General features: G+C 37.4%; 1 protein-coding gene across 8 annotated transcripts in view; it reads left to right on the top strand.

The window, feature by feature from the left end:
• The window catches only part of RPS6KA3 (ribosomal protein S6 kinase A3), a 112,813-nt gene that overhangs the window by 83,969 nt on the left and 12,312 nt on the right, over positions 1 to 16,532 (top strand). For all 8 annotated transcript variants that reach the window (XM_074324161.1, XM_019755409.2, XM_019755407.2 and 5 more), the window contains 5 exons: positions 5,475 to 5,599; positions 7,573 to 7,698; positions 10,121 to 10,210; positions 12,654 to 12,812; positions 14,558 to 14,719. In XM_074324161.1, the coding sequence (XP_074180262.1) occupies positions 5,475 to 5,599; positions 7,573 to 7,698; positions 10,121 to 10,210; positions 12,654 to 12,812; positions 14,558 to 14,719 (662 nt within the window). The remainder of the gene's footprint in view (positions 1 to 5,474; positions 5,600 to 7,572; positions 7,699 to 10,120; positions 10,211 to 12,653; positions 12,813 to 14,557; positions 14,720 to 16,532) is intronic.

The raw sequence follows: 16,532 nt of genomic DNA, 5'->3' as shown, positions 1-16,532 counted from the left end.
AGCCAGCAACTTTACTGTATTCGTTGATTGTTTCTAATAGCTTCCTGGAGGAGTCTTTAGGGTTTTCTATATATAGCATCAGGTCATCTGCAAAGAGTGACAATTTAACTTCTTCATTCCCAATTTGGATGCCTTTTATTTCTTTCTCTTGCCTGATTGCCCTGACGAGGACTTCCAACACTATGTTGAAAAGCAGAGGTGATAGGGGACAGTCCTGTCGTGTTAATGAACGTAGAGCAAAGGGCTTCAGTTTTTCACCATTAATTTTGTTATTAGCTGAGGGTTTGTCATATATGGCCTTTATTATGTTAAGGTATTTTCCTTCCATACCTATTTTATTAAGTGTTTTAATCATAAATGGATGTTGTATCTTGTCAAACGCTTTCTCTGCGACAATTGATATAATCATATGGTTTTTTCCTTTAGTTTGTTTATGTGATGTATCACATTGATGGATTTGCATATGTTGAACCATCCTTGTGCCCCTTGGTCATGCTGAATATTCTTTTCAATGCATTGTTGCATTCGATTTGCTAGAATTTTGTTTAGGATTTTTGCATCTGTATTCATCAGAGATAATTGGTCTATAGTTTCCTTTTTCGTGTTATCCTTACCAGGTTTTGGTATCAGGTTAATGTTGGCCTCATAAAATGAGTTAGGGAGTACTGTCTCTTTTTCAATTTTTTGGAAGAGTTTGTGTAGGACAGGTATTAGATCCTCTTTGAAGGTTTGGTAGAATTCACTAGTGAAGCCATCTGGTGCCAGACTTTTGCTTTTGGGAAGGTTTCGGATGACTGATTCAGTTTCCTTACTGGTGATCAGTCTATTTAGATTTTCCAGTTCTTCGTGATTCAGCCTAGGAAGTCTGTATGTTTCTAAGAACTTGTCCAATTTTTCTAGGTTATTGAATTTGGTGACATATAGTCCTTCATAGTATTCTTGGGTGATCCTTTGTATTTCTGTGGCATCATAATAACCTCCCCTCTTTCATTTCTGATTTTTTTTATTAGTGTCTTTTTTTATCTTTGTGAGTCTAACCAAGGGTTTGTCAATTTTATTAATCTTTTCAAAGATCCAGCTCTTTGTCACATTAATTTTTTCTGTTGTCTTTTTTGTTCTCTATTTCATTTAGTTCTGCTCTGATTTTTATTTCCTTTCTTCTGCTGACCTTGGGTTTCATTTGTTCTTCTTTTTCTAGTTCTTTAAGGTGTAACGTGAGGTTCTTTATCTGGGATTTTTCTCATTTCTTGAGATAGGCCTGTAATGATATAAATTTCCCTTTTAAAACTGCTTTCTCTGCATCCCAAAATTTTGGTAGGGTGTGTTTTCATTGTCATTTGTTTCTATGCATCTTTTGATCTCTTATTGCGTCTTTGACCCGGTTGTTCTTTAAAAGTACGTTGTTTAATATCCATGTATTTGTGGGTTTTCCTGCTTTCTTTTTGCAGTTGATATCCAATTTCAAAGCCTTGTGATCAGAGAATATGCTTGGTATGATTTCAGTCTTCTTAAATTTGCTGAGGCTAGTTTTATGTCCCAGTATATGGTCTATCCTTGAGAATGTTTCATGTACACTAGAAAAAAATGTATAGTCTGATACTCTCGGATGAAGTACTCTATAAATGTCAATTTTGTCCATTTCATCTGATATTTCATTTAGGGCTGCTATTTCTTTATCTTTTTCTCTTTGGATGATCTAGCCATAGCTGTCAATGATGTATTTAGGTCCCCTAGTATAATTGTGTTTTGGTCAATTTCTCCCTTTAGCTCTGTTAGTAGTTGCTTGGTATATTTTGGTGCTGCCTGATTGAGGGCATAAATATTGATGACTGTTATGTCTTCTTGTTTTATAGTCAGTCCCCTTTATCATTATGAAATGTCCATCTTTGTCTCTTGTTAACCTTTTTTATCCTGAACTCCGTTTCATCTGATATTAGTATGGGTATACCTGATTTTCTCTGGATACCATTTGCTTGGAGTGTCAATTTCCACCCCTTCACTTTGAGTCTTTGTTTGTCCTTGTAGCTGAGATGTGTCTCTTGGAGGCAGCATATGGTTGGGTTTAGTTTTTTGATCCAATCTGCTACTCTGTGCCTTTTTATTGGTGAGTTCAGTCCATTTACATTTAGGGTGATTATTGATATGTGAGGATTTCCTATCATTCTATCTTTAGTTTTCTGGTAAGACTGTGTCTCCATTGTTTCTTTGCCTTTTTGTTGTTGTCTATTATTTCTGTGTGGTGGTATTCTATGATGTTTCCCTCTGTTTCTTCTTTTATTACAGTATATATTTCAGTTCTGGATTTTTTTTTTTTTTTTGAGTGGTTACCATTAAGTTTATGTAAAAGAAAGTTTGATATTTAGAGTATTCCATTTTCTTCAGCATGCTTACTTTCTCCATTCCCATAATCCAGTTCAGGCCTTTACTCTCCCCCTTTTTTATGTTTTGGTTGTCACAAGTTATCCCTATTTGTGCTGGTCAAATAGCCTCCTTTTGTATTTCTTGTAGTGCAGGTCATGTGTTAGAAAATTCCCTCAGCTTCTATATGTCTGGAAAGGTCTTTATTCCTCCTTCATATCTAAAGGATATCTTTGCTGAGTATATTATTCTTGGCTCATAATTTCTCTCTTTCAATAGTTTGAATATTTGGTTCCACTCCCTCCTGGCTTGTAGAGTTTCTGCTAAAAAATCTGATGATAATCTAATGTGCTTTCCTTTGTGAGTTACCGTCTTCTTTTCCCTGGGCCTTGAGGATTCTTTTTTTGTCGTTAATTTTTGCCAGCTTCAATACAGTGTGCCTTGGAGAAGGCCTGTTGGGGTTGAGGTAACTAGGTGTTCTATTTGCTTCTTGGATTCTAGTATCCAGTTCTTTCCACAAGTTTCGGAAGTTCTCCTCGACAATTTGTTTGAATATATTCTCTGTTCCCTTCTCCCTTTCTTCCCCTTCTGGTATGCCCATTATTCTTATATTGCTCTTTCTGATGGAGTCAGAAAGTTCTTGTAGAGTTCTTTCATTTCTTTTTAGTCTCAAGTCTCTTTCTTCTTCTATCTGTGTCATTTCCAGATTTCGATCTTTGATGTCACTGATCTTTCCTCCGTCTGGTCAACTCTATTACCTAAGCTGGCTATTTCATTTTTCATTTCTTTTATTGAGTTCTTAATCTCCAGAAATTCTATTTGGTTCTTTTTTAAAATTTCAATCTCTTTGGTGAAATGTTCATTTTGTTCTTTGATTGTGTTTCTGAGTTCATTAAACTACCTGTCTGTGTTTTCTTGCATCTCAATGAGTTTTTAAGAACTGCAATCTTTAATTCTCTGTCACTTAAGTCACATATTTCCATGTCTTTAAATTCATTTTCTGGAGACTTTTCATTTTCTTTCTGAGCTCTTGCTACCTTGGTTATTCATGGCAATGAATGATTTATTATTTCTCTTCCTAGGCATCTACAGGAGTAGGTTCTGCAACAGGTTGATAGAAAGAGGTCTTACTTTTGTTTTCCAGTAGGTATTGGTAGAATGTTTTATTTTCTCTCTGTCTGCAGCTTTTTATTCTCTCACACACTGTCGTGTTATATTTTCTCTGCACTATTCCAGCTTCTCACACAATGGGGGGATTCCCTGGAAGGCAGGCTTCTCCTTTGTGAACAGTTCACCTGGCTCATAGGGCACCACCTCCATGGGGGGATGTGGAGAGCTTTTGAAGTTCCAAAGCTCTTCCTGCACCAGATTCAGAGCCCTTGTGTTTCAGCGGCTCTGTTTACTCCTTCAGGGATCCACCCAGATAGGTGGGGACAGGGGTGGGGTGAATTGCGAGAATTGGCCCAGAGTGATGGCAGCAACCACCACCATCAGCCAGTCCTGCTTCCACAGCTCCCTGCCCTTTGCCAGAATTAGTTGGCCTGCGAATCTGTGTCTGCGGACCATAGTTCTCAGAACTGCAAATATTCTGTTCTTTTGATCTGACACTGCTACTGTTATGCTTCTAGCACTGGGCAGGTGGGGGCGGGGTGAGCTCTGGGAGGGTAGGGACGGGCGGCTAGTCTCAGTGCCTAAGGCTCCGTTCTCTGCTCGGTAGTGAGGCCTTAAACCACCGTTTTCAGCCTTCTTCCCTCAGTCTTTGCTCCGAGGTCTCTGCTGTGAGCATTGGGTTCAGCCGTGTTATATGCTGCCCCCTCAGCCCTGTGGGCCATAAGCAGAGCCCTAGCAGTCCGAGTTTTTTCCTCTCCCGCAGCTGCGGTAGTTCCAGGATGCAGTGAGGTCGGAGCACTGAGTTAGGTCTGCGTCCTGTGTCCGCATGTGGCCGCCTCTCCTCACTTCTCCCTTCCCTCCTCCCTGCTCGCGCAATTTGCCCAACTTTAGATGATTTCAGTTTCACGTCTCTTAGTTTTGCCTGTCTGCGGTGCAGGGAGTCATTTGTGGAGTTATAGTTGTTCAATTTGTTGTAAATTCCAGGGGAGATTTCAAGAGGCTCACCTCATACTGCCTGTCACGTTGATTTAAAATTCACTAAACAATATATGTTGCTGAGAATATGAAGCCGATGTTCAGAAAGAACTTTATACACAGTCGAGTAGATTTGTCTTTGTTGTTTGCTTTCCCTTAACATTTATAGTATAAAAGTATGCCTAATTGTGTGTTTATATTTATTTATGAATAACACATTTATTGTTTGTCTTTGTAGTGAACATTAACCATATTGTATAAGGATATTTCTATTTTTGTTAATGCCAATAGATTCCACATAAATAATTTCAATAACAATGCATGTCATGTTGTGAAATATATTTTAAGGAATATATACCATGATTATGCTAGAAATTACTTTTGGTCCTTAACTATATTATATGGAGATAATAATTTTTAACTTGTAGTTAAGATTTCCAGATAATTTTTAACTTGTAGATAAGCTTTCCGGATTCTCACATTGTGTACTGAGACCACTGAACTAAATTCCTTTCTCCTAAATTATCTGTAACTCAACCTTGTATCTCCTCCTAACCAGGAACCATAGCATTGTTAGTTTCCCATTGAGGGCTGCACTATCCAATATGGTAGTCAATTACTGAATTAAATTTAAATTAGTTAAAATTCAAAATTCTGTTTCTCAGTCACACTGGACACATTTCAAATGCTCAGTAGCTGCATGTGGCCAGTGTCTACCATATTGGACAGCACAGATAAAGAAAATTTCCATCACTGAAGGAAGTTCTATGGGACAGTGTTAATTTAGAATAACATTAAGCCAGTAATTCATCTATTTATTATATTCTTCAATGAATTAGCTATTTTCTGGGCTCTAAGGAAGTAGGATGTTAGAGTTGTGATGGCAACAGACCTCAGTGAGTATCCTGGAAGTAATGGGTGCCTGAGAAGTGGAATTCCAGAATAAGTGAGAAAGGTCATAATGTCAACAAGTCTTCCTTTAATTACCTTTCAAAGTAATTGCCTTCTTAGTAATTTATTATTCTTTTCAGATTCACCTGGCATTCCACCTAGTGCTAATGCACATCAGCTTTTTCGGGGGTTTAGTTTTGTTGCTATTACCTCAGATGATGAAAGCCAAGCTATGCAGACAGTTGGTGTGCATTCAATTGTTCAGGTGAGTGTATGTCATTTTAAATTTGAAATGTTGTACAATATAGTTCATTGTGTGAATAATTAGATTAGATTTGATCTGCTGACTTAAGTGAGCAGCTTAATACTCATTTTATATCATTGATGTTACTCGGAGAAATTTCTTTCATATACCTTTGAAAAGGTTGCATGCATCAGAATCCTGAGTACCTATCTGACCTGAAAGTAGAATTCTAAGAGAGTTGCAATAAATATCACCATCTTATCTCTCCCCTCTCCTGTGCCTCAAAATGTTTATCAGGCCTCGTTTGTTTCATCCTCTGCCTCTGTCAGGTCAGCTATGATGAACTGAGGTCTCCCAGTTCCTTGGAAAAGGGTCAGCAGACTTTTTCTGTAAAGGGCCAGATAATAAATATTTGAGGCTTTGCAGGCCATATGATCTGTGTTTCAACTACTCAACTCTGCTGTTGCAGCACAAAAGCAGCCATGGACAATGCAAAAATGAATGAGCATGGCTGTGTGCCAGTAAAATTGTATTTAGAAAACCACTAGTGAACCACATTTGGTGTACAGGTCGTAGTTTACCGACCTCTGCCATAGAAACATATAAGAAATGAAAATGAAGTTAAGTCTTAAGTTTTATGTCTTTGTTTTTTTGGGGCCCCTATTGTCATTAGGAAGAAATGGTTATGGGTACAGCCTTAGGGTGCCTTCTACCTCATTATCCCATCTGTTTATCAGAGTTGAAGAAAAAAGGGGGCAAAAGCCACAGAAGCAGGTTTATAGGTAGGGGTGTATGTGTGTGTGTGTGTGTGTGTGTAAAATAGGAGACTGGACTAGTAAATCAAATGTTATTAGAGGAACACAAGTAGTACAAGCCATTAGATTTATTTCTTCTCATCCTAATATCATTAAAAGATAAATTTAATTCATCTTCCTAATCATAGAAGGAATTAGATGTATCTTTTAAAGCATTGAATTGTTTTTAGGGTATAATTAGTGCTTGACTTCGCTTGATGATTAAGTTACTTTTGCTCTAAAGTTTTTTTCATGAGTCAATCATCTTGCTTTCTCCATTTTCTAGAAAACCAGTTTAAATGCTGGTTTTTGAACAAAGTTCATGTAGAACTAGTCTGTCCCTTTTACTATGACAAACATGTAATACTTGGCAAGTTTTAAAGTTATAACTTTTGTACCTAATAGAAATTGCAAACATATATTCTACAGAATTCAAGTTTTAACCTATACAAGGCTCATAGGCATGTGGTGGGGGTTGGGGGACAGTCTCCTACCTATAGCCAAGGACAGCACAGCTACCCTCAGCCTGTTTATGGAACCAGTAATTTGCTATTCATCATCCTACCACACGTTATTAGTCCTTAACCCATTAATGGCTTCTCTAGCAGAAGTCATATTGAAGCTATGACTTGAGGATGGAGAAAAGAGGGCATGGCTACTGATAGTCCAAAATGATAATAATAGGTATCACCTACAAATACGTTATTTTATTCCTCACCATTACCCTCTGAGAAACACAAGTTCAAGGCCACACAGCCTACAAGTGGTGCATTTGAGACAAGAATCCAGAGTTTCTAATTCTGAATCCTCCTAAAGCTTTTCTTCTATACCAGAGATTTCAGACTTTTCCCCATTTGCAAGGGTACTTCAAAGACCTGCAGCCTGTTGGAGAGTGGAAAGGGGCTCCATCACACGCAAGGCTGTCAGCCCCTTATGAAGTAGCTCTGTGTTTTTTCTTGTACAAATTTAATTTTTTGTTTTTAATATAAGTTTTTGTAAAGGGTATATTTCATGCTGTACATTTTATTGTAGATACTTCCAAAATACGCAGTTGTAGAAGAATAAATGCTGTAAAGATTTATTTTGACTGATACTCATTTATATTTAACATCAACATTGCATGTTGAGTAACTTATTTCCCTATTGAAATGTACCAAAATCATTATGGAACTCTTTGTCAGTTTATAATTGTGTTTGTAGCAGTTGCACAGGAACAGTATTCAGTTCACTGATGGATATGAAGTAAAAGAAGACATTGGAGTTGGCTCCTACTCCGTTTGCAAGAGATGTATACATAAAGCCACAAACATGGAGTTTGCAGTGAAGGTAAATGCTTTTAGATTTAGAATGCAACTCTAACAGTTCTTATTCATGCATGTCAGTACCAGTGAAAAACTACACTCTTCTTCTTTGGTAAATGTGCCTCTTGTTATAAAAAGATCAGGTAACTTTAAATGTCTAGCTAGCGAGCTTCAGGGATCTTCATCTGGAACCATGGATTCCCCTGTGAGTTACAGGTAGGGTAGCATACATCAGTTTGCTCAGGCCGGTACCAGTGTACACCTGACCTAATTTTTGGTAGCACCTCTTTTACTCTCAAGAGTCCCCCATTTTATGTTCAGGGAATTACTCGAAATTGTATACCAAATTTTGTCTGTTTACATTTTTCTGGCAAAATTGTTCATACTGTCCTTCACATTTAAAAGGATCTGTGAACCAATAAAAGACTAAGAACCACTGTCATAAAATTTATTAACATTAACTTTTAATTTCATCAGATGTCCTAAGACAGCAAGAATTTTCTAAGCCAAAAAACCAAGACACATGGCTCTATGATAAAGTTTGAGTTGCAAACTTTTAGTTGTAAGTGAACAAATATGATATTCAAGCCTCTGCCTTTTCACTTCTTGGGATGGTAGCCTCTGCTTACCCATTGCAAACAATTCAAGTAGTGTCTAAAGCTTTCAACTTACCTTGAACCTTAGAACTAGTCTATAAGTATGGATAGCTCATGTTTAATTAGTGAGAGAGTGGCATTAATTGTGATTACATCCATCCATTTATCTAGATATAGAATATGATTTCACTGTGTAAAAATTAAAATGAATGTGTTTTATATATGCATAGCAAATATCTGGGAAGACACATAAACAAATTGTTACTTTTCTAATCTTGGATCTAATTGCTTTAAAGTTATCAGTGTCCACAAGGCTTTCTGTCAGAGGTAAAGATAAACCATAGAAATACATTTTAATATTCTCTCCTACTCATTGCCTATAGTGACATCTGGGATACATAGAAATTTTCAAATTGCTTACATGAAAGGAGAGAAGATGAATAATGTACTTGGTAAGCAGTTTAAGGATATATCTTTCCTCCATAAACACATCAGAAAAAAAGCAGAAATGTCCTAAGGCCAGCTTTGAATGACAGAAACCAGGAGTAGTATACCAAAACCTTGAGCATATCTTCAAGCTATTTGTGGACTCTTGTAACTTAAATTAGATTCATAAAACCAATCCCAGCACAACTGGATTCTACTGAAATTACACAAATCTGAGATACACAAGCACAAATATGGGTATAATGTAAACTGGGCTCAGATTAGCAGATCAGAGAGAAGGTTGCAAAAAATAACACTTCCAGTGTGTTCTGGTTTTCAGAAGACTAGTCCCAGATCATATCCCTTGAATTAGAATGTCTATTCCATATGTTTCCTCTTAATCATCCATTTGCCTAATTCCACAAAACTGACAATTTACAGCCGATTATGGTTGACACCTGTATGTATGTCTTCCCTGTTTTCCAAATACAGAACTGTTTTATAACTAAACCCATTTCAGATAGCATATTTGGCTCCTACTAAGAGTTACAAGGGATTTCCTAGGTTGCTAGAGCATTTGGGTATCTATTACATACATTAATTACTAAGCTGCTTTAAAATTGCAAATATGAAGGTCACAAAATTTATTTCAGACTACCCTTTGGATGAAATGAAATCAAACCTTGTCTTTTTAAAAATACAATATTACTTCAACAGATTAAAACATTAAGAGAAATATTTTTAAGAAGCAGCTGACATAAAAGGATTGGAAAGCTACATTAGTATTTTAAAGGGCTTTATTATAATAATTAAACTTAATTCTAGGCAAGTAAAATTTTAGGAGTGGTTTTCTGCTTAGCTTTCTGCCTAGCTTCGAAAATAAGCTTGTTCTACTTAACTGTTAATTAATTTTTTATAAGTAGCTTACAACTAATGGGATATTCCATTGAAGCATTTTATTAAAGGAAGTAAAGTTAATTCAATAAACAGATGCTAGTAGTGGTGTTATAGATACATGTTGTTCTTAATTATCTGTATTGACAGGGCTTAGAAGTTGACTGAGTTCCCAAAAGTTTAAGATGTTCAAGGACGGAAGAAAGATATGTTAATTATGGTCTTGGTACCTTTTCTTGAGTGTTTGAGTTTGTAGTAAGTTTAGGACTTAACTACAAACTTAAACTGGAGAGACCTGGTAAGAATGTAACTCATGGCATAGAATTTACGTTACAGTCTTGCCATCTGCATCAAGACTGGCTTTTGAATTTTGATTAGGTAGTCTGGCCAGGTACTTACATAAAACTACTTGATAAATGGCTTATATATACAGTGTTTACATAAGATGATGCCCAAGGTCTGTAGCTGTGTATTCTTACAGTTTATGACTGTGTAGTTCATGAGATTTTGTGATAACCATTTGCCTTTTAGATTATTGATAAAAGCAAGAGAGACCCAACAGAAGAAATTGAAATTCTTCTTCGTTACGGACAGCATCCAAACATTATTACTTTAAAGGATGTAAGTAGATTCTTTAACATAGATCATTTGAATCTGAGCTGTTTTCAAATATTATGGGGTAGACAAAGAACTCAATATAATAAACAAAACAAATAGATTGGAGGACAACACATATAGCATAATTTCAGTTACAAAGAAAAATATGTTTATATAGTTAATTTTTCTCCTTTTGCTTTAAGAAGAAAAATGTCGCTGACATCATTGCTTTTAACATCTGCATTTACTGGAACATTTAGGTACTAATTAATATTCAGGATGGACTAGTCGCATGCTGCATGGATTTCCCCAAACTCTTCCACTGTACTGCCAGAGAGAGCTACAGTCATATCTAAACATGTTACTTCCCTACATTTCATACCCTCATAGCCTCTGGTCCCACCTTCCCCTGTCCATAGTAGTTTTCACGTTTCCTCACATACCCTGTGTTTCAGCGATGCTCCAGTGTATATACATTTTTGAAAATGCCTCGTTTTCTCATGCTGCTCTGTCTTTGAATTTATGGTTCCCTCATTTGAGGACACTATTTCCCTTATTTGCCTGGCTAACTACCATACATTTAAGACTTTGCTAAGGCATTACTTCCTCCAGGAAGCCTGCCCCGCCCCTCACCACCCTCAGGACAAGTAAGGTATCCTTTCCCTGCTCCCTATGACTTTGATAATAGAGCTGTTGGCAAAGGGTGTGAACTCCCCAGGAAGCATTAAGTCCTCTCGTGCTGAGGGTGGTCACATAGGCTCAAAGGCCATAACTGGGAGTTGTAGACCAGATATCACGAGGCCAACTGAGCCAGAGGTCTACCTTTCACATCAGAGATTTTGTGAATTCCAAAGTTTACCCTCCCTTCTCTTTCCGAACCAAAACTCCAGTTTCCTCAGATTAATTTATCATTGCTCATTGTTAGGAGAATGTTAACTTAGTCCCATTAAAATGTGAAGCTGTTTAACTTAAGTGACTCTTTCATTAATATAACATCCAAGAATCTAACCAAGTAAATCCAAAAGGAAGTGTAGAAAATACTGTCTCGCGGCCTTGCCTTGTAAACTCCCTCAACTGTCACTATTTTTTACATCTTTGCTCCTTCCCTCGTTTCAAATTTCAAAGTCTCTGAAATTTCCCCCACTTTTTTTTTAAAGATTTTTTTTTATTGGGGAAGGGGAACAGGACTTTATTGGGGAACAGTGTGTACTTCCAGGACTTTTTTTTTTTCCAAGTCAAGTTGTTGTCCTTTCAATCTTAGTTGTGGAGGGTGCTGTTCAGCTTCAAGTTGTTGTCCTTTCAGCCTTAGTTGTGGAGGGCACAGCTCAGCTCCAGGTCCAATTGCCGTTGCTAGTTGCAGGGGGGCACTGCCCACCATCCCTTGCAGGACTCGAGGGATCGAACTGGCAACCTTGTGGTTGAGAGCCCGCGCTCCAACCAACTGAGCCATCTGGGAGGCAGCTCAGCTCAACGTGCCATGTTCATTCTTAGTTGCAGGGGGCCAAGGCCACCATCCCTTGCGGGATTCGAGGAGTTGAACCAGCATCCTTGTGGTTGAGAGCCCGCTGGCCCATGTGAGAATCAAACCAGCAGCCTTCAGATTTAGGAGCATGGAGCTCCAACCGCCTGAGCCACCGGGCCGGCACAATTTCCCCCACTTTTATTACAGCATCTTCAACATTGTTTTAACTCTTATTTCTGTTTCTCCCTACTGGAATAAAAACTTTGCGGGCAGGTACCTTGTTTTCTCCATTATTTGGGGCCTCAGTATGTGGTACCTCTTATGGAGCTAAATCAAGGGTGCAGTAACTCTGTGGTGAAGGGGGAATGAAAAGGACTGAAGTTTAATGAAGGGAATAATTTAGTTCGGGATTGCCTGGAGTACAAATCCAAAATTACAGTGAGCTTTCTATTTCTACATAAGGAGTAAACTGGTATGCTTCTGGGTGGTTGGATAGAATTTCTCTTTGCTACTCAATCTTCCTATTTAATACTAGCCACAACTTGTCTTTCAGTTTAACCAAAACCAGAATAATTCATTGTACCATGTATATAAATATAGAAGTTCTGCAATTCCAGAAGTTCCAGGAAAATCACAGGAGTGTGTCTTTGTAGCAGGCCTTGCCATCAGCAGTAGATAGAAAAATCAAGAGGAACGAACCCTAGGAGCAAAAGTTCAGTGCCCCTTCGTATGCCATACCCATAGTTACTTCGATTGCCATGAATTAAGTTTCACAGAAGGAAATTACAGGTTATTTTTCTGACATTCAATCTCATCAATTCTTATTTTAATATTCTTATGTGTCTAAAACTGTTTGCAAGTTTTATATCCTCCATTGGTTGTGATAAGTAAAATTTTCCTTGAATATAAAAATGAGTTTTAATTTCTCTTTAATATGCTAAACTTTGTTCTGAGCACATGTAAAGCTTTAAATAATTTTTCACATTTTGGCGTTCAATTTTACAGGTATACGATGATGGAAAATATGTGTATGTAGTAACAGAGCTTATGAAAGGGGGTGAATTGCTGGATAAAATTCTTAGACAGAAATTTTTTTCTGAACGAGAGGCCAGCGCTGTCCTGTTTACTATAACCAAAACTGTTGAATATCTTCACGCACAAGGGGTAAGTCTTTTTAATGTTTTATATAAAAAATACACACACACATGCATGAATACCTTTTTTCTTAATGTTTGAGCTAAAATTACAAAAGTAGAAGCTACTTTATGCATGTAATGGCAAATAACTACTATTAGCTTAATTATCCTGCTGTTCTTCCTCTATGTAAACTTCTCCCATTAAGCTTGAAGTGCTACTTTGAAATTCTAGCTTATTTATATTAAATTCTTATGCTTCCCAAGAAAAAGTGAGTGAGATCTTCTGACCTGGAAGACACAGTGCCATTTTTGCTAGGCCACTCTGTGCTCTTGAGAACTGGGCTCATTTCAAGTTTAGAAACAGAACCAGAGAATCATGGGTTGTGTTCACTTATAAAAGGAAATCCTTCCAACGGATTAGGCCAAATAGTCACCTGGCTTCTGACTGGTGGATGCTCTCCTCATTTCTTCCTGATACAGATATTTTAGTAAATGGCAAAAAAAAAAAAGATCATATTTTTAAAAGAAGAGAAGTCTGGAAGGGAAAGGGGGTAAAAGAGAAAATGAGGGGAGGGAAGGAGAAAAAGAGAACAGCAGAGGAGTGAAGAAGAATTGGAAGCAAGAAAAAGAGTAAGAGATGATATCTTAAGGAGTTTATTTTCAGTACATTGTTCTCATGTTGTTTGTTTTCACCCCTAGAAACTAGCAGGTGGACTGTGTTGATTTAGTTCTAGAGCTTCTTGACTTTGGCTGGTCAAGAGTCGCCTAGGACTGTAGCTAGAAATTAGTAGAACTCAGTATTCACTGAAAAATTCATGACTTCAATCATCTAAGTCTTCTGTGTTCTTTAGCAACTCCTTAGCAGTAGTAAGTTCTTCAAGTGGTCTGGAGAAGTCATGTTCTGGATGTTAGGAACTAAAACTGAGGTGATTGATCAGGATATAAACTCCAAATTTGATGATGTAAGAAACACATAAGTCTAATAAGGAGTGTCAGAGAGGCTTATGATAAAAGAAGTATTCACGTAGGTGATTAAATGGGGAAAGCAATACAAAACTCTAAAGGATCGGTATCTTTGTGTGTGTGACATTGTCGCTTGCATATCAAATAGACAATACTTAAAGTCTGGATTTTTTTCCTTTTTCCTCCTAAACCCCAGGCCTGTCCTACTGAGCTTATCAGCATGTTTTCGTGCACATCCATTGTGTATTCTGTTCCCTCTACTTAGTATGGTCCTACTCTACTGCTGTGTCTTGTTTGCTCTGTTCTAAAGGTCTTAGATCAGATGTTAACCTCCTCTAGAGACCCTCCCTAACCTCCCTAGTTATGCCCCATCTCTTATCTGTTTATTCTCTGCCTCTCCGCTACTGTGTAAGCTTCTAACATATAAAGGCAAAGATCTTATGGATCTTGTTCACCATAATATCTGCAGCTCCTTATATAACACCCTGGCACATGATAGGCAATCAATAAATATTTGTTTAATGAATGAATAACTTGGAGACAGGTATTATTGTTATTTGCATTTCTCCTTAACCCACTGATTCAGTTGGACAAAGAGGGGGATGGTAAATACTGTTCTTTCTTCTTCCTCTCTTTCCCCCGGTTCTGTGTTAGAGAGTTACACTTACATTCAGCATTTTATGATGTTGGGGTAATTTAAAAGGTCACCACTCATTATCTTGTTAAAGTGCATTGCTCCAACAGTTTGTGAATATTTTCTATAATGGAAATGTATTCTTAATGTACCTCTTTCATTTGTATTTCAATTAGGTGGTTCACAGAGACTTGAAACCTAGCAACATTCTTTATGTGGATGAATCTGGCAATCCAGAATCTATTCGAATTTGTGATTTTGGCTTTGCCAAACAGCTAAGAGCAGAAAACGGTCTCCTCATGACTCCTTGTTATACTGCAAATTTTGTTGCACCAGAGGTAATTGTGAAACAGCTTGCTTGTAGTATTTCAGTATATTTAAAAGCTCATTTGCTGTGTTTAATATAGAATAGTTAATATTTAATTGAAAACTTACTGAACAGATAATTAGAATAAAATGTCAGCCCTTTTTCTTCTGTTGGTAGTTCATAATGTCATCAGTCCACTACCACCTGTAATCCTTTTCCTGTCCTGACTTCTGTTTTTCTGCACAATCACACATCTGTATATGTCTGTTATCACTCATACTTTTGTGCTTGTCAGTGCATGGAATAAATGGAAACTAGCTTATTCTCTGCCTTTCCTAATACCTTTTTAATTTCCTGGTTTTGTCACTATCTTTCTGTATTTCTGAGGCTAAAACATGAAGGTCTCTTCTTGTCTTTAGCTATGTAGCTAGTTACCATCTCTGTTATCCCCTAAAACCAGCTGGTGGTTCTTGTGCTCACAGCACTGCCATCCTAGCCCCTGCTTCCCTCGCCTCAGCCTAGGTACACCTTGCTCCTTCTAGTCATTCTGTGAGCATTCCACAGGAGAGTTACAAAGCTCCTGAAGTCCTTTCCAAGCACCGATTTCATCAACTTGCTTCTTTTCTTAAGACATTGCAGTTGCCCATTATAGCAAATCTAAAATCCACTGTTTTGCCCTCAAGTTTTCTTGCTTTTTTATCACTATGTAAAAAAAAAAAAATGCAACTACGAATAAGATGATAGAAAATAATGGTAAAGTCTGATATAGGGCTTATGTGGCAGGCACATAGATGAACTGATTTCATCTCCACAATATGTAGCTTACATATAATAGTTCATTCTCATTATAACTATGTGAGGGGAGTGCTTTTATTCACATTTTACAGGAAACCAGTACACAGTGAGAGGTTAGTTATGTCATTCATCTGAGGTCAAATCTAGATTTCAGCCCAGGCAGTCTGGCTGCAAAGTCTGTGCTTTTACCATGTGCTAGATTTTTCAAATAATGATAATACTTGGCAATGTTAGGATAGTTGGATAATAGAGTTGGATTTCCCCCCTTTATTTTCCAAACATTTTGAAATTTTGTTACTTTTTAGAATAATATTTATCTCTTCTCCCAGTGGTACTAGAACTGATGAGGGACAGATTTTTTTCTTGTTTGTCCACATATCCACAGCCTCTGACACATATTGGTCCAAGCATGGTCACTTAATCTAGCCATCTCATTTTCTTCCTAAGTGCTTCCTGCTTCATGCAAGCAGTCTGCTTCTGGAAATCACAATGTAGCCGTTCCTTGGCCCATAGATTGTTTTGTGCTTCAAAACTTGTCCCTAAATTCATCTTCTTCAGGAAATCTTCCATGACTCAACTCTCCTTAGACTTGACCTTTTAACTCTTTGTCTCCTAGTCATCCAAGTTTAAACTTTGAAGTTCTGCTGAAATCCTCCCTCTATCTACCGTATCTCTACATCCAGTCTATCACCAAATCCTGTCCATTCTGATTGCTAAATATTTGATATCCCTTTCCCCTTACCCGGTAACCAATATCAGTAAGTACTTCTTGTTTTATCTTTGTGTCTGTTCTTCTTCATGTCCTGCCTTAGTGCAGATCCTCACAGCCTTTTATTTAGTTGGCAACAAATGGCCTCCTATCCGGTGACCTTGCCTCCAGTCTCTCCTCTTGTCAGCATTTCCTCTATACCTTGCATTATCTTTCTGGTATACAGATCTACTTATTTTATTTCCCTGTTTAATACTTCAATGACATCTGATTGCCTACAGGAAAAAAATCTAAATTCTTTAACAAGATGTTTATAAAAGCCCTTCAGTCTCTCTCATAT

This window comes from Rhinolophus sinicus, chromosome X (genome assembly GCF_036562045.2).
Source record: "Rhinolophus sinicus isolate RSC01 chromosome X, ASM3656204v1, whole genome shotgun sequence".
Classification (NCBI taxonomy): domain Eukaryota; kingdom Metazoa; phylum Chordata; class Mammalia; order Chiroptera; family Rhinolophidae; genus Rhinolophus; species Rhinolophus sinicus.
Note: the sequence above shows the minus strand (reverse complement) of the source record. Positions and strands in the feature narration are given on the sequence as shown.